Source organism: Glandiceps talaboti, chromosome 8, assembly GCF_964340395.1.
Source record: "Glandiceps talaboti chromosome 8, keGlaTala1.1, whole genome shotgun sequence".
In the NCBI taxonomy this organism is placed as follows: Eukaryota; Metazoa; Hemichordata; class Enteropneusta; family Spengelidae; genus Glandiceps; species Glandiceps talaboti.
Genome location: NC_135556.1, coordinates 12,803,770 through 12,828,658, shown reverse-complemented (window position 1 = coordinate 12,828,658; position 24,889 = coordinate 12,803,770). Strand labels below are relative to the sequence as shown.

Genomic DNA, 24,889 nt, shown 5'->3' with positions numbered 1-24,889 from the left:
CATAACTTTCGTCTACCAAACACAAATGTTAATGGAAATGGCCATATCGAAGTTATAAAATTTGGTTGATTTCGAAAAAAAGGAACCCATACTTTGATCACGTGACATCTCCATCTTTCTCTTTCCTCGGTGTCCGCCATTTTATAAGGTACAGCCACACATGACACAAATTTCGAGCTTAAATTAATACGACAGGGCCGTACACATTGGAATAATTCCTTGTCCGAGCGTTACTTAAGGTTGTGGTCCAGAATCCAAGCGATTATTAAACGTCATTGTTCAGTAAAGTTTCACGTTGTGGTAAAGTGCCGTATCGGTAACTGAACGTAACGTTGGTACAGAGCACATGGTGACATGGTCACCGATAATCATACCAACGCAGTACTCACTAAATAGTAGCCTAATTCGTTGACTAACATGAACACTCAACATATGGCGTTTATTGTTTTTCGTTAGAGCAACTGATTAAAATAAAAATATTGCCAAAACCATAATAAATGAAATTCTACCAACCTTCAATAAAACTTGGGAGAGATGTAAAAGGTTAGGTTGCAAATATATCATTACATATGTCTGTTTTAGTTTATCGACTTGTACAACTATCCTGTCGATGTGTTATATATTTATATCCACCTTTCTGGAAATGACATCTTATAGTAGGAGTATTGGCGGGTTTGTTTTGAAGTCGGGTATGAATTCATTGTAAACTGAAGCATAGTCTGTGATAGTTGCAATAATTGTAGTGTTCGTTGTGGATTTGAGGTTTTTTATTTCTGATGTTTAACTGGAAAATGAACAGTTAAACATCGAAACAGAATAAAAGCAAAAAACAGGGGGGGGGGGTGACAATTCAAATCCACAACGAAAGCTACAATTATCGCCGCTAAGTCAGTGACAGTTCGAATGTCTCTGGATTAGAAGGGTTGATAATGATGTGACTTTAATATACCAACAGTTCCATGTAAGCAGTGTTTTTTGCCAAGGGGTAAAAGTTATATAGTTTCCCATACAATCTACCATAATTCTGTTTGGAAACTTTCGTAGATTTTTTACTGCTTACCACCCTTATCAAAAACACTGCTGAAGTAACAGTTGAAAAGTCAGTGATATATCTACTACAGGAAGAGATGCATCAAAGTTTCTGTTACAAAGCATGTTAAACTTTAGTTTTGATTTCATTCATTCATTCATTCATTCATTCATTCATTCATTCATTCATTTCCATCAGCGTAGTCTCTGACATCTTCAGACTCCCTAACCAGACTTTATATATTTGTTTTATTTTATTAGTTTTTCATCATGGTGAAGACCAACACAAATGGGTACCGACGTGGTACCAGGTACATGTTCTCCAGGGACTTCCGTAAGAAGGGTCCTTTCCTCTTGTCAACTTATATGAAACTTTACAAAAGAGGAGACATTGTTGACATAAAGGTAATATGTGTGTTCTTGTCACTCATTTACTTCTTGCAATTTTAGACATTTTCTTTATAATTTACCTACATTCTCATGACATATATGCATAACATGATTTAGGTACTTTTGAAACACTAACTTCAAAAATCGCCTAGCATTTGATGTTTTTATGCAATAATTTACTCTAAAGCAAACTAACTGTACTGTCAACTTGGACTGATGTGTTCTGTTTGGAAGTAAACTGTTGTCAAAAATGACAGGAAAAAAAACAATACCATGAAGTCATACCAGAATTACGATTCCTCCACAGAATTTTTTTATTTAGAGGCAAAACGTGTCTTGCTATGATATTAATGATCATCTATGTACTGTCTCCTATGTAGGGTACTGGTGCCCAACAAAAAGGTATGCCCCACAAATCATACCATGGCAAAACAGGCAGAGTGTACAATGTTACTCCTCATGCAGTTGGTATCATTGTCAACAAGCAAGTCAGGTATGTAACATTGAAGAAAACATTAACCTACCCCCTGAACTATGGATAAAAAAAAAGAACAGCTTAGTTTCCCAAATATCAAAAAATATGTTCTTATGTCTGCCATTGGTAGTTGCGATGATGAAAAACATTCCAAAACATTCGCAGTTTCCACCAAAGAGATTTCAGTCTCAGTGATGGGAAAATTCCTTCCTTGGATGTCTGAGCTGCTACCATGTCATGACAAAACAGATCATATTGGTAATACTCAAGGTAATCTAAATGGCATGAAACTCTCGAGAGGCAGTGCCAATGACTTTTCCAGATTGAGATCACAGTTGGCTAACAGTTGGAGAATGATTCACCCAATAAAGATGTACATCTTAGTGTCATCAGTTCTGTATGTTTAACCCTCTTCCTGCCAAGCCTCCTCATCTGCTAAGTGGTCAAGTCAGTGGCCAGCAGTCAATTTAGGACCCTCCAGAGATTACCACTTGAAAGCCATTAGACTGCCAGGGATTTTCCCTCAAATTCACTAACTTCTCCTTTTTTTTTGGTCTTTCTCCATTTCTACCTACTTCATTCTAGGAATCGTATTATGCCCAAAAGAATCAATGTTCGAATTGAGCATGTTAGACATTCAAAATGCAGAGACGATTTCTTGAAAAGGGTGAAGGAAAATGAAGAAAAGAAGAAACAGGCTAAGGAGAAGGGAGTCAAAATCAATTTGAAGAGACAGGTAGGTGCAATTATAGTCTCCAAGGTATGCTGTGATGGGGCACCCTCATCAGCCAACCCCTTTCACGCTAAGGTATACCATGACAGAGCGCCCTCATACATTAACTACATTGGGCAATACCCCTTTCATGCGAGTGCTAGCTGATAGGCAAAGCATGCCATGTCATATCATACAGACTGGTGCAATCACAAGTACTATCTTCACCCCTTGAGACAAGTATAGCCATTCCCACAGCCCTCATCGGTGTCACCAAAGTGTCTATATATCTACTTTGTGTGACCAAGCAGCTATTTGTCTACTCCAATCCCATTGTATGGTGTACCCTCACTGGTTACAAATAGGTTTTTTTGTGACTTTGCCTCGTTACACAGCACTTAGTCTTTATCACATACGACAGAAAGGGATCAATCAAGCTTTGAATAAGTCAAATAAATTTATATCTAAGGCTAATATCATAGAAGTGAAATTAAGAATTTTGTTTTGTATATTAGATACAACTGACAACATTACATTGCTATTTCCATAGACAATATGCATATTATTAGTTTCTGAATACCATAATTAGTAGATTCATTCTCTACAAGTACCATAATGTTATTTTGATATTTCTGTTTTACAGCCAGAACAGCCTCGCCCTGGACACTTTGTGAGGACAAAACACAACAAGCCAGTGCTTTTCGAGCCAATTCCATATGAATTTATTGCATAAAAGTGTATGAAAAACTGGGAATTACAGAAATAAACAACGGACAATAGTCTACGTTTAACAGAAACAAATGTGTGTGTGTCTTAATTTTTACAACAGTACATCATTACATGGTGTAATTTCTGACATGACTAATACAAATGTTGAACTGTTCGAAAGATGGTAGCTGATTTTACCATATTACCATGGGTACTGCCTTGACTTGTACAACTGGCTTCTTCTGAGTCTAATTTGCCCATTTCCATAGCTAAACTTTCAGAGAGGTTGTATAATGCAGGGTGGTAGAAATGACATGTTGTGTTTCCTGTTACATAGGAAAAGCAGCTATTATGAAATCAGCTTCCCTTGTGGTGCCACACTTGGCCCTTCCAGGGATGTGAAAATACAATCATGGCACTTTCTTGGCCTAATAAAACTGGTATTTATTGCGAGAATGTTCAAGACTGAAACCTTGGAATGGTCCAAGTGCTGTCGGTGTTTACATCTGATTAAAAATCACACTTTGCTACAATGTATCAATTTAATTCTATTAAATTCTGAATCGCTTTTAAATCTTCCTGTCTCATTGCCGTGACAAATAATGTAGCCTTGATTATTCAAACCCATATGTATAGGTTAGAGTTCATCAAGAGAGATCTTCACAAATAAGTTTGGTAATGCCCACACTATCCATGAAGATCTCTCATCAGACTCTAACTGACTTAATTAAAAGTCAGCCAGTTTTTGGTTTGATTATTGACTACCAAAACCCATCACTGGGGGGGGGGGGGGGGGGCATACATAGTTTGGTATGCAACAGTGTTGCAAACATGTATTGTAAGTGTATCTGTACACATTCAGGAGGAGATGAAACAAAGCCATTGTTCAACTGATCTCAGTAAGACGTTTCTTCAGAATACAGAAAAATGTAGCAAATGAACTATGAAGATTTATATTGATTAATGCATTGGGGTCACCAGAGGTTGACTTCAAAATGGAAGGTTATCCTTCCAAGCACTCTGCATAGATATTACTGGAGAAATGAAGTTGCCATAGTATTTCACCCATAGAACATGATAATTTTAAGACAAAGATACAGAATTCAACTCAAGAAGAACAATAACAGAAACAAAATACTGACAAGAGTCCTGTACCTTATCATATTGAAAAGTCACAACATTGCTATTCTTAACAGTGCAGTAGAAACAGGCTTCTGTTGAAAAAATTACGGATGGCCTTTATGATTTTAATGGCTTCAATTGTTTACTTTCCAACTGAGTGATAATCACACAAGTGAATTTGTCTGCATCTACATCCCCTCTGTGGGTGGCACCTCTATTATTGTTTCATTTGCATTGGATGTTATCTACGTGTCTCGTGAGTGAAACACCAAGACTTCTTCATTTTTTTTCTGTACAGTAACTACAATGTACAAATAATCACAGTGTTTTGCTCCTGCATGAACATGGTCAGTTTGGATTGTAAAGTTCTTTATTCTTTGAAACTGAGAAGTATTGAACTACTGGTTACAGTGGCAGTGTGGATTGGGCATTCTCGTAAATCAGAGGACATATTGTTGCTGAAACAACGTAATATATGCTTCATGCTTGCAGGTACGTTCTGGATGGTACTGCAAAGTGGGCTGTGGTTTATGATGTTGGGATGGGGATTTAAACTCCCAATCTATCTCATCACAACACAAATGAGTAAATGGTTATCTGCAAGAGTCATTGGTACATTCTCTATCGGAGTGGTCTGAAACATGGAAATGTTGAAATTCGTCATTTTATCTCGAGAAAAAACGTGCCTTCTTTACAAGAGATCATAAGGGGAATGCAAATATAACGTTTAGAGGAATAAATGAAATCATATATTATTCAGTTGATAGCTTCCCTGAGTTCTTAGTTTTACAGTAAAGTCAGCCATCAATTGTATATTATCCACTTACTATGTCTGTTTGTACATTAATTCAAGCAACGATTCTGGTATGTGTGTGTGTGTGTGTGTGTGTGTAAATGTGTATATATATTTGATTACAATGTTAATTGTCTTGATGTATACACGTCTCAATCAACAATTCTCGAAAGCCATAGCAGGTTTTTCTGCTGAAACGACGCAAAAAAATGACATCTCTTCAGGGGTCCTACGTGGGGGTAGCGCTGTCGTAATTATAATAAGTGTTTAGTAATTTTTCCATCGGGCATTGGCGATATAAAAAGAGAGACTTTTTTTATTTTACCGAAGAGGGCGCAATTTCGGTACTAATGGCAACCAAGCTTACAATGTCCAGCAGTTATCATAAAACTTTGCACTTGAGAAGTAGTATCATCCTGTATACCAGTAAAGGTTCTGGTATGAGTACACTGCTTGTGATTGTCTAATAACAATAGTGAAGTATCGACCATTTTTAGATTTTGATTTTGAAATAAGTATGTTTATCTTACGTGTGTAAATAGCCCATCGAATGTCGCCTTGCCCAAGAAGCGAACTTCACCTTTTTGAAGGAGGAGAAGTATTGAAAACTACATGACTGAACTGAATTCCAAATGACAACACGGCCAAGTCCACATTATATGTGGATAGGTGCATTAAACAAAGTACACTATAAGCAACCCATCAGTTGTATAACTTTGGCGAACTGGTTAGACAGAGGTTAACGTTGTCATAGACCAGTGACGTTGTTAATGTAGGGCCCTTAAGCTTGTGCCGATATGGGTCTGTGCAAGTATACTATAAACAACACAGTTGTATAACTTTGGGTAACTGGTTGACAGAGGTTAACGTTGTTACCTACAGACTGTGATGTTGTTAATGTAGGGCCCTTGTGCCGATATGGGTCTGTGCAAGGGGTAATAATTGTACGTTGTGTCGTACGTAGTAGAAATGTTCCGATATCTGTAATACGGAGATCAGTGTATGTAGATTGCCGTACACGTACGTAGTAGGAAAAAAGGCTCATTTCTATAAGATGTATTTAGACTAAGAGTAGCATACACTGCCGTACATCATCACCGTAAACCACAGCCTCTTTTACGGCACTGTCCAAAACGCACCTTTATTTCGCACTGCCGTGGAAGAAATAACAGTTCTCGTTTGCGAGAATGCCATACATAGGATACGTCTTTATTTCAAAATCAGTGTAACTTTGAATTAAAATGAACCGTCAACACTGGAGTATAAAGTAACATCAGTGCCCACTACATATATTAGCATTTCAAGACGTATTTATACATTATATAATATTATATGTGCCGTTAGATAGTATCAAACCATAAATATTTTACCATGTATCCATTCAGATCATATTTTTATCTTATCTGATTTTCTGACATTTCGCAGTTAAATACTTATTATTCTTAGGTATACTTTTTGTAAGGATATTAACTTGACCCTAACCCTAAGATTGTGAGATAATAATATTAATGTACATATAACATGCCTCCTGAATTCTCGCAAGCCAGAGCACATATTTCCAATTTTTTCCTGAAGCAACAAAGAATCAACAAAATGTGTACCGCTTGGCGGTACGTGCCGTAAAAGAGGCTATGGTTTGCGACGATGGCCTCTTACCCGTAGAATAGCTTATATTTCATGGCATTTTTTTTCAAACGAAGGAGAACGTTTTCATGCTGAGGAGAGAAACGCGCGCCTTTTAGACTATTTTAGCGGATAATAGCGACACCTGTCCCCCATGAGGCGATATGTGTTGTATTTAAACCTCAAATCACTGATTCTATAAAATTATATAGTCTGAGATTAAACGGGAAAGGAAAGAGTGTAAATGTAATACTTTCGAATAAAAAGGGTTTTGAAAAATGTAATGACAGTAAGTCCGTCTAACAGAGGTTCTACAACTACGTGTAAGGGGAGGGGTTCAAAGAGTTATCTCATTTGGTAGATGTGAGGGGAGATTATGAAGGGGAGACTATCAGTGAGTTCAGAACTTTTCAACATATGGGGAGGGAAGCTCTCTCTCTCTCTCTCAATGAACAGACACATACACAGACACACATCACCACCCCCACCCATACCACGCATATGCACATAACTAACGAGCAAAGATACAAGCATTACATCATAAATAAATCTTTTAATACACTTTCTGGTTAGATCATATATCAATCGAGAAGCACAACCATTGAGAGTATAATAAAATATACATACAAAAACTAAATTATGTCTAAGGTGACTCGAAATCGGTTTGATACGCCAGTACAAAGACTTGCACAACATTACAGACTGTTCGTTCAGTGACTATACTACTTATCAATGTATTTACAAAGTTCGTCTGTTGGCAGTGTTTCAGTCTCGAAGCCTGAACGTAATGCGATCGGTTGTGGGAAGCGTACTTCCGCACACAATTCTTGGCAAGGCACATATGCACGTGCAGACCAGTCTCTCAGAAAATTTTACCGGAGTAATGTTCAAATGTCTATTCTTGCCCTCTTGGAGGGTCAGCTAGTCTCTGTAACCTACCGAATGCACATCTGTTAAGACCAGTTCCGTGATTTGTCAGATTAGCTTTCCTGATTTCTGTAGATTTCCTTCTGCAGTTTGTTTTCAGACAATCGCTCGCTCTTTTGCAGTCAACTTCCTCGTCGTCCAGCCACTCTTCTTCTTCTTCCTGTAGTTCCTCTAGACTAGGTAGTATGCTCGTCGCAGATCGGAGAGGTGATAGCGGCGTTGCTTGTAGCGCTGCTACCCAATCGTCCCTGTCTGCTTGACTCTCTGCCGTAAGATGGAGCGGTCTGCCATCGCCGTTCTTCGGACTGATCACGAAGCTTTGGCGGTCTTGTTTCGCCATTCGGCAGTTACGGAGCTTTAGAAAGCCACACGAATTGCAGAACTTCTTGTCTTGGTAGAAGACAACGAACGGGTCTATTGCCTTACCGTGCACTCTCACGACGAGTCGCCGTTGACGGCTAGGCTGTCCGGGTTGACTCACGGCAAGCGTACCACATTTCGTCTCACTGCCAGGCATTGGTTGTTCCGTCAACAGGCTGAAGTCGCATCGTATGTTTTCTTTGTTGCACATCTTGTGGCGATATTACTGGCGTAATGTTCAGAGGAGCGTAGTCGGAATAGATGTCGATGATATTGCTGAGAGTGCCTTGTTACTCGTAAGCGTGTGGTGTCAGATGTGATTCAACGTGGCCTGCCTTCTATATTTATAGTTTTTTTGTGAACGTTACTTAACCTCGGGAACCTCGAATGTGATGCCTTCTGAATTCATAATTTTTGCTAACGTTACTTTACCACATGATCTAGTGGGGTGTAAACATATACTTAAGGCTACTCCTACCACTCGCATATACTTATACATTTGTACCCGGGCCGTATTGTGATTTGATTGGTCGAGATGACATTTCAACGTTTTTACCGTAAAAGTAACGTCAGCCATGACCAGAAAGCCCCGATTCTGCGAAGACTATATATCGATATCGTCGATTGCATCGATCTTTGATCCTTTCAAAATTGTAAAATCCAAGACACTTTTTTTGTCGTGTTGGTCTAAATTGTTGTGTTACATACAAACTAGATTATTGGTAGTGATGATAATGAACGACATGGGCATAATATACCTCCACTATTGTAAAAACGTAAGCTTGGTCGTCTAATTTCAACAATACATGTGTCAGTATGCTGATCCTAAATCCTGCAATCAGAATGTTTTCATTCGTAATTTTCTATTTAGACACTATTTCTGTCGCAATATCTGTGACACTCCTATCATGGTTGAAATTTCATTTTTGTTCTAAATTTAGCCGAAAGCGTAGTATGACTACGTACACCATCGTAATAGTTTTCAAGTATTGCTTTCAAGTCGAACAAAATATCTAAGATCCAGGTCACATGCGACAATACACGTGCCTTTCACATACAGTCATGCACGTGTACTCAGACGTTGAGATCACCGCACCGCCTACTAAGGCCAAACTAAAATTAAAAAAATGTTTGTTTCCGATAACGTGACTTCAGGAAATAGGGTATGTATGTCGGGATTTTATTTTATTTTTACATTTTATTTTTTGATCCCTTCAACCCAAAGACAAGATACTCGTTGGTCACAATACTTCCGTAAGATTCGATGAGGTGTAAAAGAAGTAAATGAAGACAAATATTTGACTCAGAAGTAGACAAACACAATATACAGACTGTGCTGTTATAGTCTGAAATGACATCGTTTCTCTCTGCAATGTGATTTTTACACACACAAAAAGTAACCAAAGATACTTTGGCAAGAAAATCTACTTGGAGACTTCTTTCATTTTTATGTATGATAGCTCTCCAAGGTGATCGAGCACTCTACTTGGCGAAAGAAGAATGAAATTATATGTATATATATATATATATACATACATGTGTGTGTGTGTGTGTGTGTGTGTGTGTGTGTGTGTGTGTGTGTGTGTGTGTAAGGTATTAAGGCATACACAACATGTAAATTTATCATGATTTTGCATGCAAAAAATGTTTAGGGTCGGCGGCTTAAACCAGGGTCGGTTGGGTTATCGGAGACCACACTATCTTTTTCTATGGCTTAAGTGTGATTTGTGTATATATAATTTTTCTTTCTTTCTTTCTTTTGGCACTTTAATACTTCGCAGAAGAACTACATCCTTTCACAAGCCAAGCATTCCACTATTAGGGGTGTATTTAGGCCTGCTAGGTTTACTTCCTCCGGATTCCCAGAATACATCGAGTTGACTGCATCTGCGGTATTTCTTCATCAAAATACATCTTAATCTCCCGATTAGTTCGCACAGGCTGTTATGGCATTCCTAATGAAAATAACATCACAGTCTGGAAAATTGCAATTTGTGGAAATTGGCGTTAACAATTTGGCAAACGGGTAGCTTTTCTTCCAGCTTCGAATTTTGAGATGTAAAATTGCGTCAAGTACTCTCGTATTGCATAGTATGGTGTATCTTTTGAAGTTACTCAGTAGGCTACGGTCGTTCATTAGTCCCACAGCCTGATTATTTGTTGACGTCATTTCCTCTGTGTCACCGTCACATTTCGCTTATACAACATGTGTTGTTAACAAGGGGAGGGTCATATTTGATAGAGAAAGGAAAGTGAGGGAGGGTAACTTTTTAGCACCACAGAATAATGATAATGATAATAATGTTGGGTTCTTAGCACTTTCCCGTTCTCAAAGCGCTTTACAATTATTACCCCTGGCTCGGATCAGAACGGCACAACGGCCCTTTAGTCTTCCTCAACTCCCCGGGGAGCATACAATCCATTGCAGCCATTCCAGCGCATAGGATTAAAGCCTTCACATTACAACCTACATCCTACCAGGTCCCCAATTATACAGTTGGGTTGACTGAGGCACAGTCGTGGTTCAAATCTTGCCCAAGGACTTTAGCCACTCAGAAACAAACAGCAGGCAGCGATAGGGCTCGAACCTGCAACCTGTAGATTCCAAACGGGTCGCGCTAACTATTCATGACCCATCATGACTCCACCAGAATAGGGGGAGGGTCATATTTTATGCAACAGCCCTGATTTCCTCTAGCTCTGGATGTATACGCCACGGGGTTTCAAAACGCCGAAGCATAGTACATCCAGAGCTAGACCCCCCCCCCCTTGTAATTACTAAAGGCTCTATTATTTAAACCGTTATCATTTTACCATTATTATGTATACTGTTACTTTGAAATTGGCAATGAATGAATGAATGAATGAATGAATGAATGAATGAATGAATGAATGAATGAATGAATGTCATACAGTGGTAGTTTACTACTAGTAAAAGCATGGCAGAAATAAGCCTCTAACTGCAAAATGGTTATTTTTCTCACCAATAATATTACATCTTATGGAAGAGTGAATGACTCGACGTTGTAATCGAAATTTATGTCCATGAGTTATACACGCCACCCTGAATCAAAGGTGTTGCAGCACGGTGGGTTGTTAACTATACGGCTGTAGAAGCCCCCCCCCCCCCTCCCCCGTGTTCATTTTCACGCCGAGACAGAATTTTTATTGCATTAATCGATGATCGCACCTTTACAGATGATAATCCATGAGATTGATGAGTTAAGGTATACAAATCTTCAAATTCGGATTGAAACATTGAAAAACAATTATATAGAATTTTAAGTTTCAAAACACGCCTGTACACGTTGTGTAGATGAAAGTTGTTTTCTGTATTTCAACCTACTGTCTCAAAACATGAAATAGTGTAATAGCCACTAGGATCTGTACTCAGAACAGACACACTCATTTACTAAAAAGGTGTCAAAACAATGTAAAACGATTTACCCATACCGGATACAATTAGAAAGTCGATTATTTCACAATTATCTGAATCTTTAAATGACTTGGCCATTTTGTTGCTTGCATAAAACCCACAACTGTACATTGAATTAATCTAATTATAGACATTGTGTTGTTATATCTGCTATCTCAGTTTGCCTGTTGTATTTTGAAGGACGAGTTGAACCTTCTTCTGTTATGACTTTCCAGACAAGAGATTTGTACAAGCATTTTATTACTTTAGGTAAAGAATTTTACTGTCTTTCCAAGTGCTCAGCAATTCTGCCGTAAATCAAAAATTCAAACTCAAAATAGATGTGAATTTACAATTTTGTGCACTGCCAGAAGAAATTTTTTTTAAACATCTCCAGTTTCCGCTTCATTCGTTTAATCACAGTACACATACTGGGTATACAATAAAATAATTGAATCCTTAACGAAACCCACGCAGCGCAAAAAAATGGAGCTTTCACTAGAAGACTGTGCAGCATATATACACTTGTGATCAAAGCCTTTTGGGGTTGTTTATCTTTCTCGATAACATCACTTTTACGGATTCTCGCAAGCCAGAGCACAGGGTGCTCAGGCTCATTTAGTTTTGTTTACAAATATAAACATACAAGTACACAAACAAACAAAAACAAACAAACAAGTAAACAAACAAAATAAACTGACAAATGAGTAGATACATACATGAGTAAACGACAACAAACCAACGAACAACTAAACACTGCCCCCCCCCCCCCGAAATGGTCACATATGGAAATGGGTTATTTCCATATGTGACCATTGGGGGGGGGGGGGGGCAGTGTTTGGTCGTTCGTTGGTTTGTTGTCGTTTACTCATGTATGTATCTACTCATTTGTCAGGTTATTTTGTTTGTGTGTTTACTTGTATGTTTATTTTGTTTTGTTTATATTTGTAAACAGAACTAAATGAGCCTGAGCACCCTGTGGTTGGGCTAAAAATAGAATAATTGCAACGAAGGAGAGTTTTTCTTTTTGTGTCAACAAGTAAGATGCCTTTGAACTGCAACTCTGTTGTGTGATGTTACGTTTGCCCCCATTTCATGCTGTTGTATTATCAGGACCATGGAATGTGGTGGGCTAGACTTCTTGTTAACACATAATAATAATAATAATAATGTTCGGTTCTTATATAGCGCTTTCCCACACCGTGCTCAAAGCGCTTTACAATTTATTACCCTTGGCTCGGATCAGAACAATTTATTACCCCTGGCTCGGAACATGGTCAATAGCCCCCCCCCCCCACCCTATAACATAGTGATATAGTAAATGGCCCTGAATCTAACACAGTGATAGAGTAATGACCATGAATCTAACATAGTGGTAGGGTAAATGACCCTAAACCGAACATAGTGGTAGGGTAAATGACCACCCTGAATCTAACATAGTGGAGGGTAAATGACCCTGAACCAAACATAGTAGTAGGGTCAATAGCCCGACCCTAACGTAGTGGTATGGTAAATGACCCTGAACCTAACATAGTGGTAGGGGGGGGGCAATGGCCCTGGCCCTGACTACACTAATCGGATACAAAGGGTTTAACATTTGCTGATGCAGAAAAGGAGTCAAAACGGATGTAAAGAAATAACAACCACTTTGATGAATCTAAATATAAAGATAAATAAGTATATCACGAAATTCCTTTCAGAATATTGTTTTATCTTTACCGATATTGATAAAAATAACTCGCAAAGGTTCCGAAAATATAGTCAGATGTTGAAATGTCCGTATTTTATACGATGAATCATTATTGAGTCATGGTTGGTTTGTGATTAATTATGAGGGTGATTACAGTAAATCTTTACCCACGATCCAATTTGTCAATGACTGAGATAATTCCGGATGAGACTGAATTTTATGACGACGATAAATACAGTTCGTTGTATTTGGAATGATAACAGAACGATGGGTGTTCTTAAAGTCACATGCCAATACACATGACACAACCGACATTATGTATCTCTTTATTGATATTAAATTCTACATCGACCATGTGATCATGCACGAAGTATCGACATGTGAACAACGTGGACATTTGCCCCCTTTTTGATAGCATTTTTCTTCAAACATTGCTAGCTTGAAACGTGGTACACACATCCTTTATGTTTTGCGTCTTCAAGAGATAAGGGTTTGATAAATATCGTACATATTAATGACATTAATTTGCATACATGAATTTGAATGTACAAATTAAAGTTAAGTAAAATGGTGATAAATGTTTATACAAAATACATTTATCACCATGATGCTGAACAGTACTGTGTTTTAATACTCTAATTTATGTATAAAAATTAGTGTAATTAACCAGATGTGTTAATTTGGACGGTTGTCACAATTAGAACTTTTTTCAATTAAGTCACTTCAAAATAATAAGTTGACATCCTTGGATCAACATACAACCAACAGGAAATACTTGTACTGCATTTTGTGGTATGCTAGACTAATTTTCTACTCATGACAAATAAATTTTACCTCTCTACCTGTACACATTTCGTTCAGTACCACTAGTTTTATAATCATAAAGGGGTTCCTAATGTTGGTACCTAGTTGATGTATTATTATTTTAGTAGTAGCTTCAGAGAATGCAACAACGTAAATACATCCCTTGGCTAATACTACCAAACCAGAGAGACTATAGAGTTTCTATTGGGTGGCATGGTGTTTTTCACTACCAAACCAGAGAGACTATAGAGTTTCTATTGGGTGGCATGGTGTTTTTCACTACCAAACCAGAGAGACTATAGAGTTTCCATTGGGCGGCATGGTGTTTTTTACTATCAAACCAGAGAGACTATAGAGTTTCTATTGGGCGGCATGGTGTCTTTCACTACCAAACCAGAGAGACTATAGAGTTTCCATTGGGTGGCATGGTGTTTTTCACTACCAAACCAGAGAGACTATAGAGTTTCTATTGGGTGGCATGGTGTTTTTCACTACCAAACCAGAGAGACTATAGAGTTTCTATTGGGCGGCATGGTGTCTTTCACTACCAAACCAGAGAGACTATAGAGTTTCCATTGGGCGGCATGGTGATTTTACTACCAAACCAGAGAGACTATAGAGTTTCTATTGGGTGGCATGGTGTTTTTGACTACCAAACCAGAGAGACTATAGAGTTTCTATTGGGTGGCATGGTGTTTTTCACTACCAAACCAGAGAGACTATAGAGTTTCTATTGGGCGGCATGGTGTTTTTCACTACCAAACCAGAGAGACTATAGAGTTTCTATTGGGTGGCATGGTGATTTTTTACTACCAAACCAGAGAGACTATAGAGTTTCCATTGGGCGGCATGGTGTTTTTCACTTCCAAACCAGAGAGACTATAGAGTTTCTATTGGGCGGCATGGTGTTTTTCACTACCAAACCAGAGAGACTATAGAGTTTCTATTGGGTGGCATGGTGTTTTTCACTACCAAACCAGAGAGACTATAGAGTTTCTATTGGGCGGCATGGTGATTTTTTCACTACCAAACCAGAGAGACTATAGAGTTTCCATTGGGCGGCATGGTGTTTTTCACTACCAAACCAGAGAGACTATAGAGTTTCCATTGGGCGGCATGGTGTTTTTCACTACCAAACCAGAGAGACTATAGAGTTTCCATTGGGCGGCATGGTGTTTTTCACTACCAAACCAGAGAGACTATAGAGTTTCCATTGGGCGGCATGGTGTTTTTTACTATCAAACCAGAGAGACTATAGAGTTTCCATTGGGCGGCATGGTGATTTTTACTACCAAACCAGAGAGACTATAGAGTTTCTATTGGGCGGCATGGTGTTTTTCACTACCAAACCAGAGAGACTATAGAGTTTCCATTGGGCGGCATGGTGTTTTTCACTACCAAACCAGAGAGACTATAGAGTTTCTATTGGGCGGCATGGTGTTTTTCACTACCAAACCAGAGAGACTATAGAGTTTCCATTGGGCGGCATGGTGTTTTTCACTACCAAACCAGAGAGACTATAGAGTTTCCATTGGGCGGCATGGTGTTTTTTACTACCAAACCAGAGAGACTATAGAGTTTCTATTGGGCGGCATGGTGATTTTTTACATCTCACACAAAATTCGGTATGAATGACACAAACAAAATATAAGCACAGGGAGATCAGGCTCAGTTACTTTTGTTTACAAATACAAACAAACAAGTAAACAAACAAAACACAATCAAATAAATAAACAAGTAAACAAACAAACAAGCATAAACAATAAACCAATAAATAAGTAGATAAATACATGAATAAACAACAATAAACAAACAAACAAACAAACACACACACACACAAACAAACACTACCCCCCACAGTCATCTCCATTGGTGACTATTTGAGGGGTAGTGTTTGTTTGTTTGTTGCTGTTTACTCGTGTATTTATCAACTCATTTATCGGTTTATTTCTTTGTTTTTGTTTGTTAGTTTGTTTGTTTGTTTACTTGCTTATTTATTTGATAGTGTTTTGTTTGTTTACGTGTTTGTTTTTTATTTGTAAATAAAACTAACTGAGCCTGAGCTCACTGTGATATAAGTGCTGATGGCACGTTATCTCACTGTGAACACAAATAAACAGTTCTATGTTTGAGTCTTCCTTGTTTCATATGACAGTGATGTTGCTTATTGTTCACAGTGAGATAAAATTTATCATTTTGTATGTTTGCACGCTATCAGTGTCTGTATTTTGTTTTATGTAACTGTAACGAAAAAAACACCCTGCTGCCTAATTGAAACTCTATAGTCACTCTGTTTTGCTAGTACATATGCTAAAATCATGTTTCCGTTCAAGGCGAGGGGGGAACGATTGTATTAACATTTCATTGCTTTAAATTGGTAAGCAACATCACAGTTTATTTTTTCCCCGATAACATTAAAATAAGTTAAACTTCAGTTAGCATACCCAAAGACGGTGATAACTGAGTGTCGTTATCTAAAATTAAAGACTAACAAAGACAAGGCCAATTTATTTATCTCAGGTGTAACAGTATTTCTCTGTGCTTCCGGGCACACGGAAGTCATTTTTAGCAACCTTTATTACATCGTGCGATCTCTCTAAAAACTCCAAGGTTAAACAAAGGAAGATGGAAACCTTTATACAATGTAATCAATACATAAAAAATAACCAAATTGGACACTATTCTGGTCGAGATATAATTTGTTTAATAATGAGCGAACCGTTCTCAATATCTGGTGACATGAATGAACAACCTACACTTATTAGATTATTTCCATATTTGCTAATAGTAGACATGAGAGCCGATAGAGTTTGCTATGAATGGGAACTTAAAGACGACATGTGTTCGCCCGTTGTTCATGAGGTCGAGATGAGGCGATGGTTTTGCGAAAAGGACATTAAATTTCACTTGGCTTCAACATCAAAACAATGTCCCGTTTTCAAGTTGTTATGTTCTTAACATCAATTTCTGTGTCGTTACCAAACTCCACAACACAACACAACACAACACAACACAACACAACACCACACCACACAATACCACACAACACAACACGACAAGACACGACACGACAAAAAAATGCACTTCACCTAACTTCACAGCGCAGCACAGCACAACAATGCACTACACTACGCAACACTACATTACACAACTCTAAACTACGCTACACTACACTACACGTAGACTAAACTGTGATACACTTTACCTCCCCATCAGCTCGTGTATTAGCACGTGAGCATCCATATCAATGGGTACTTTAATATCCAGCATCACATATTCATACTCACCCCGTAAACAGACTACATTGTACATCACGTGCATGAACGCGTGATTTGTAGGCAAAGTCGAGCGTAATGCTACATCCCAAATGGGGTCTTATATATTTGCACATGTGTTATCTTGGTATCAAATTACTTGGCAAATCTTATATATTATTCTTAAAGACAGGTTTTATTTCACATACAGCAACATAGCAGTTATCATTTTCATTTCAAAGGTCAATTACCCTGAGTGGAGTGAAGATGGCGACGTGTAATAAAAGTATTTACGTTTCTAATTCCGTAACTTTCAGCGAGCTTATTAATTTAAACGCTGTCGTATTTATGGAGTTATTATTCCGAATATCTGATTGAAGAAAAAATGCATTATAGAAATTTGAGATAAATCATGCTGACATTATGATAGAAGTTGACTCGAAAGCCAACAAATCTGACGATAATTTGGTGCATTATGGTAGTTAAAAGGAGATAAGTGTATATTTTTATTTTGGATCGATTCGAGAGTCATCCGAAAAGAGCGTTTTTCCGGTTAATGCTAGCCTACAGCGACTTATTTTAAGTTCGTTTCTTCCCATTACCATAACCATTGGCATAGTCTGGCTTCATTCGTCGTCTCTTCCTAATATGTTTTGAATACTGCACGTGTGTAGAAGATGGTTTTAACAGCGCCGGATTTTTTAAAAAAAAAGACGATGCATGCTCTCACCACACGTTCTCTAGTGTCGTTCTATACTATATAATATACCCAGGACGTACTTTAACTGGCCACCACTCTGCCCAACCCCCTTGTAAAAAGGTTTTGACGTCGAGCAAACATATCGATCTGCGGTCGGTATATCAGGTGTCGTGCTCCTTTCGAAAGCCCAGTTATTTCTTTTGTTTTCTCTGCATATTTGTCGTCAACTTCACGAGATTTTGATTCTTTCCCCTGTGTAAACGTGAACTGTTATACCAGTTGATGTGGCAAATTCCGAGCTTAATAGGAATCCGACGAATCTACTTTCGGCGAAAGACCTATATATTTGAATCAAACGACCCACACTGAAAAAGAAGACTCGGGCAGATACGTATAAGATAATTGACCTGTTACCATGGTTATTTAGATACTAGTATCAAATTCTATCATGTAAGATGGCTATCTTTGCTATCTGCAAATGACATATTAAATATTTTTAAATGCTGGGTGTCCTGATACTCGGTTCTGAAACTTTGTTCAAAATTGTGATTCTTAGTTATTTTGATTTCTTATTAAAAAGACAAGGGGAATTATATATGCAAAGGTTGAAACGTGTTTTAGCTAATTTTTATGTTCAACAAAGATGGTGCGTACTATTAATGTTGAGTGTAATGTATTCCCGTTGTAGAAGTGTAATGTATTTTAGCTGTTACCAGCACACACACACGCGCGCGCGCACACACACACACACACACACACACATACACACACCTGTACATACATACATACATACATACATACATACATACATACATACATACATACATACATACATACATACATACATATGTTTAATAGTCCGCACCAAGTTATAATTACGAATCCAATGTTTATGGTGTCAAAATGCCTCCTAGAGTAGCGTTCAAAGGTGTCAACAAGCCTATCTGTCAGTTTATTCCATGGGGGGTCATTTCATCGACCTGGGAGACTATACAATATGAGCGAGTACAGTAGTGTAGGCGTGTGAGCAGACAGTGACGCAATGAAGGTGTGAATCAGGTCTACATCGTGAGGACTATTAATATGGCCATGTGTACGTATTCAGACAAGACCCTTTGCTAAAAAATGTGTCGAGTTACAAACACAGACTTTGTCAATGTTGTTTTGAATTACATAAAGTAATATCGATTATTTGATGGAATTTTTCTGTTGTTGTTAGTGACCAACTCCAGTCTGGTTTATGTTATGATATGATGTATAATATAATATGATATGATATGATATGATATGATATGATATGATATGATATGATATATGATATGATATATATGATATGATATGATATGATATGATATGATATGATATGATATGATATGATATGATATGATATGATATGATATATGATATGATATGATATGATATGATATATATGTTATGATATGATATGATATGATATGATATGATATGATATGATATGATATGATATGATATGATATGATATATATGATATATGATATCAAATATGAGGTGATATGGTGCATAAAAGTAGTGGTACATGGATCAGTCAGATTAAATCTGATGCAGTGAGCTTGGCGCGATTTATCTATTTACCTCCTACTTATATTGAGGTTTGTTACTTGTTTGTTCTGCTAGCCACTTGTACCTACATCTGAGACTATACCATATATTTTCCCATCCCTATTAAATCAAAGAACTTCTTTCACACGAGCTTTTCCCCCAACCAGGGAATGTAAGATTAAACTCTGATTAGGGAAAATAAATTGCTGTAATTAATGACAACGGATCGGAGAGAACGAAGAGCGTTACATTAATTTTATATAGGGTCACTTGATGAAACCCTTTTTGCATTCAATCGTGACTCAGACCACTACAGAAGTGGTCTGAGATAGTGACCACCCCAGTACTAGAGTTTAGTTTTAATATGCGATTATGAGGATTTCGATTCCCATCGTAGATTTTGGAATATCATGGACCCTCCAAGATCTAAGCTCCAATGTAAGCTTATTATTTCCCTCACGACACAATATCATTCATTTGTAGCACAAGATGATGCTACAAAGCCGATAACCTCTAGTACTTTATACGTATAGAGGTACGTCCACGGAATACGGCATGTCGTGTTTATTCTGCAACGCACAGGTAACTCAACGTGATGTAAGGAAGTCTTTTATCCCTCCAGAAATATTGAAGCGCAGACGACTACACGTGTTAATACACGGGGTTAAACTGTGCGGTAGAAGACATTAATCACGTGATATATGAAAGCCTTCACCCATCATGATAAATATTGAACTATAGGCGAGTACATCTAAACACGTGACAGTGCACGGGATAACGGTAGTATAATAAGCTACAGTCAGATTCCGAATAAATCAGGGATACCCGTTTGCTGGTGATGGTATTTTTTGAATATTCGTAAATGCCCAAAAGCGCCATTTGGGGATGATGTAGCTCTGTTTTCCGATAGTGTTATAGCTCTACAGAGATTGATAAACAGACTAAGTAATTATTGTGATAAGTGGCAGATGTCAGTTTAGGAAAGGAGGTGTCATTTCCCAAAAGGAAAAATGGTTCTCTGTAAAATTGAAAAACTAGATGTCGTATCCTATCACAAATATCTATGGATTTTATTTTCTTGTCAGTTTGAAATGGTCAATGCAACGAAGCTATTGGCACAACAGGGTAAAAAAGCGCTCCTTAGTATCATCAAGAATGTATGGAAAATTAACCCACTATCGTTTATTTACTTTTTATTCAAAAACACCATGGTGATGCTTTTTCTGACATACGGCTCCGAAATTTGGAAATCTTATATTTTATTAGAAAGAGTACGGTATAATGCATGTAGGTTTTCCCTTGGGATATCAAACAGTGCTCCAAACTGCACCATTCTTGGCGAATGTGGTAGATATCCTCTTCATCTACAAACACCAAAGCGTTGTAAGTTAATCACCATGCCAAACTATAGACACCCAAAAGAATGTTACAATAACAGACTGGACTAAATTAATTTGTTATGTAGGAGTCGGTTTTAAAAACAAGACACACGTGGGCCTCTGACATAAAAAAAAAAATCTATTGTATGTTTGTAACTTACAAGATGTTTGGGAAACACAAGAAATTAATGACACAGATGTCTTTCTAGATATATTTGTAGAGCGTTTTTAAAGGTATTTATCAAATAATTGGTTGGCAAAAGTTTCAACACTTGATAAACTTGATACCTATAGAAATTTTAAATCATTACTTCAACCTGAATTGCATTTGTCAGCTGTCACTATTGTTAGTCATTTGCACGTTTTAGCTGCCCTTCACAGTTCACACGTACTGTTTAAAAATTGAAACAGGAAGACGACAAGGCATTGACAGAGCCGATTGAATCTGTATCATTTGCTACTCAAATGAAATTGAAGATTAGTATCACTTCCTATTGAAATGTAATTTTTTTTTGGCAATGCTATGTCCAAGTATATTCCACACTATTTTATTCTCCGCCTGCTTATGAAAAAATTACTGAGCTATTATCATCTGACCAAGTAGTTAATTTACAAAGTCTTGTAGTCTTTCTACAGCATGTTCTATCAGTAAGAGCTGAAGCAAATGAATTGGAACTGTAAACTTTAATCGTATTGAGGGGGGGAGGGGGAGGGAGGGAGGGGGAACCGAACTGAACAGAATAGAATAGAATAGAATAGAATAGAATAGAATAGAATAGAATAGAATAGAATAGAATAGAATAGAATAGAGAATAGAATAATTCAGTTCAACATCTCTCTTGAGAAACTAACCTCTGAGCATATGATTATCTAATTTAACCTGTTATCGCAACCAATATGATCAAAGTGTCCCATTGACTATTCTTTTCAGATATTATAAATGTGTCACTATGCGACGTCTTTCTGGGAAAACAAAACTTCATAGAAGACAGATTCCAGGCTAACTGGTATGTTGCAAAGCTATTGTGCAAATTTGAATGGCGTCTCTAGATACAAAACCTCATAATTTATTGACCAGTTTGCCATTTGACCTTGAATATGGCGGTCAAAAGTGAAAGGTCAGGGTAGAAAAAGAAAGAAATTTTTTTGTCATTTCATTTTGAAAGTGTTTACCAAGGTCAAAGGTCACGAAATTAAGTGATGTACATATGCCTCACATAGTAAAAGACAAGACATGATTAAAATATCATCATCACTTGCAATCGTTGACTCAAAAAGCTATGAAGATAATCCAAATTTGGCTATTTGACCTTGAAGAAGATATTCAAGGTCAAAGGTCAAGAAAGCTCATATATAAGTGTGGGCACTTGAATGGAGTTGCTACTATTACACCTTCAAAGTTTCAAAGTTATGCAAATTGTGAAATTTTACAACAAATATGGCTGTCATTCGGCCGTGTTGATCAGTTGCAAAACAAAAGGACGTACATACATATCTCACATATTATGCTGTGTCTGTGCCAAGTTCGATTGAAATTAGTTGGCGCATGTCAGACATATGAGGATGAACATACAGACAGACGGAACCCAACGTAATGGCCCTCTCCGGGCCATGCCCGTGTGTGTGTGTGGGGGGGGGGGGGGCTAAAACATCGCTGGTATCTGAAGATATGATTAGTTTACAAAATGGTTTAGTATACTGTTCGATCATATAAGAGCGATCATCATGGTTAATTTTGAGCTGAGATAAGGGGACTTTATTTGTCAGTAAACTTGATAAGTAGAAAAATGTGGCAAATGACCCAGGAATATATCTCTGGGTTGATACACTTGAGTCAACGGAAGTTCAGTTCTAAGAACAGGTTGGTGTTTATACAGTAGTTTTGTACATTGCCTCGATTAGTATATATGGAAACAGGCGTGTTCAGTTGTTTTCAACAAGATATGCGTGGAGTTCAATGACCTTTACACTATTTAATTTACAGTAATTGATGAAATTCGAAGTACTGTTGATGTTAACTTGAAACCATGAATAATAACACCTAACATTTCAGGCATGTTTCACATTCCGAGCGTGAGAACCACCACAAAACATTGCATAAGTACATTATTGTTGAGTCGGTCAGTCGGTCGCCCCTTGTGGTCGCTCGCGTCGTTCCTCTTTCGGGTCAACAAATACGTGTACTTTTAATCCAGTTGTGTTCGTCCATTACAGTAAGGGGTTTTCAACATTATCTGGCATTGAATCACCACACATGTGAAGAAAAAAAATCACTATCCTCTAAATTCTGTATTTTCCTTTTCTAGACATTAAAAGTCAGGATTTTGACGGTAATCTTTATGAGGGCCTATTTCTATGGTAGCATGGCCAGCTAGCAGTTACGACAAAACGAAGCCCCTAACTTTGGTGATTTCCCACAATGCCTCATCTGTTAAGTGTACGCGTATATACGGCAGACCCCAGTCTTCTAAATGAAATTTGGCAGTTTTAAGAATTATTTTTTTTTTGTAGAAAAGTCGCGCAGTACAGGATTGATTGATGAAAATAACTTTTCTTGGTCTTTTATGAAAGCAAAAACAAACACAACTAGGACAAGATCAGGTTCACTTTCGTTTCCCTTCAAGATATGCCAAAATCAGACTACAAAAAAAGTCTCGGCATTTATGACTCCAACTACCATTTGTAGTCAATTATTCTCCCGACAATTCCCCGAAAGATCAGTTTCTGACGTAAACATTTTCCCCTGGTGATTACACGTACACATATACATTGCGTGAATAGGTTCTACGACATATCAAATATCGAAAACGTGGCAAAGTTGACGAATGTTGTCGTTCTGACATAAGTGTATGTATTGTGTCAAACTACGAAGTGTAGGTCCTGACTGGCACTTTATTACGTACTCAGTGTTCTCCATTTTTACTATCTCCACCCGGAGTCAGACGCTGACGATTTTGTGTTTTTTGCCTAGAGGTAAATTAGACTGAAACCAATAACTTACATCATGTATGAGTTCTACTACGGTAGACGAGGGGGACAATTCCGCGCTCTCAATGACTGGGCGTTTCAAAGCAATTTCCGCGCTCTCAATGACTGGGCGTTCAAAGCAATTTCCGCGCTCTCAATGACTGGGTGTTCAAAGCAATTTCCGCGCTCTCAATGACTGGGCGTTCAAAGCAATTTCCGCGCTCTCAATGACTGGGTGTTCAAAGCAATTTCCGCGCTCTCAATGACTGGGCGTTCAAAGCAATTTCCGCGCTCTCAATGACTGGGCGTTCAAAGCAATTTCCGCGCTCTCAATGACTGGTTCTACACACCTCTGTATACGAGTTGGACTCGATTTCTCTGTACACTTCTATTTCCTTCGTTGAGTGTCGTTTGTGTACGATTTTGTTGTTTCGGAAGGCGGCGCTCACTCCCGTTTTGTTCAATGCATATTGTTTACACTTTTAAAAATCACGATGTTATGTCACCCTGTATCACGAATTATACCTGAGTAAGCCTTTTAAATGTTCATGCCTAGGGTTAATTTTGGTTCTGCTTAGCTGTAGTTCGGGTGGGGGGGGGGTATCAGTGACCAGCTCTAATCTGGTAGTGGTGTGCGGTCAATATCAACCCCAGATCTCAGTCTAGACCTCTACTGTTTTAAGAAACATTTCCGAACGTTTCCGAAGGGAATGAAGCCTGTAAACGTCATGGCAATATCTGAGGAAATCCAAGAAGTCACACGGCGGAAAACCTAATGTAATTAATTAATTGGATGGACTACGATATATTACATTACACTATTCTCTTTGGGCAGAGGGACTATCTTTTGATAGTCACTTCCCTTAGTCATTTTGAGCTCACACACACACACACACACACACACACACACGTGTGTATATATATGCATATATATTTACATACATCTACACAGATAGATACATT

The 24,889-nt window shown here is 37.9% G+C and overlaps 1 protein-coding gene and 1 non-coding gene across 2 annotated transcripts; both read left to right on the top strand.

The window, feature by feature from the left end:
- Positions 1-114: 114 nt before the first annotated feature.
- On the top strand, positions 115-3,405 carry LOC144438867 (large ribosomal subunit protein eL21-like). Its single transcript, XM_078128074.1, has 5 exons — positions 115-148; positions 1,291-1,434; positions 1,800-1,912; positions 2,480-2,630; positions 3,250-3,405. The coding sequence occupies exons 2-5, from the start codon at positions 1,300-1,302 to the stop codon at positions 3,337-3,339; spliced, it is 489 nt and encodes a 162-aa protein (XP_077984200.1). The 5' UTR covers positions 115-148; positions 1,291-1,299; the 3' UTR covers positions 3,340-3,405.
- Positions 2,025-2,121, top strand: LOC144439557 (small nucleolar RNA SNORD14). The gene has a single exon (XR_013481120.1). It is a non-coding gene; the product is annotated as a small nucleolar RNA SNORD14 (small nucleolar RNA).
- Positions 3,406-24,889: the final 21,484 nt, after the last annotated feature.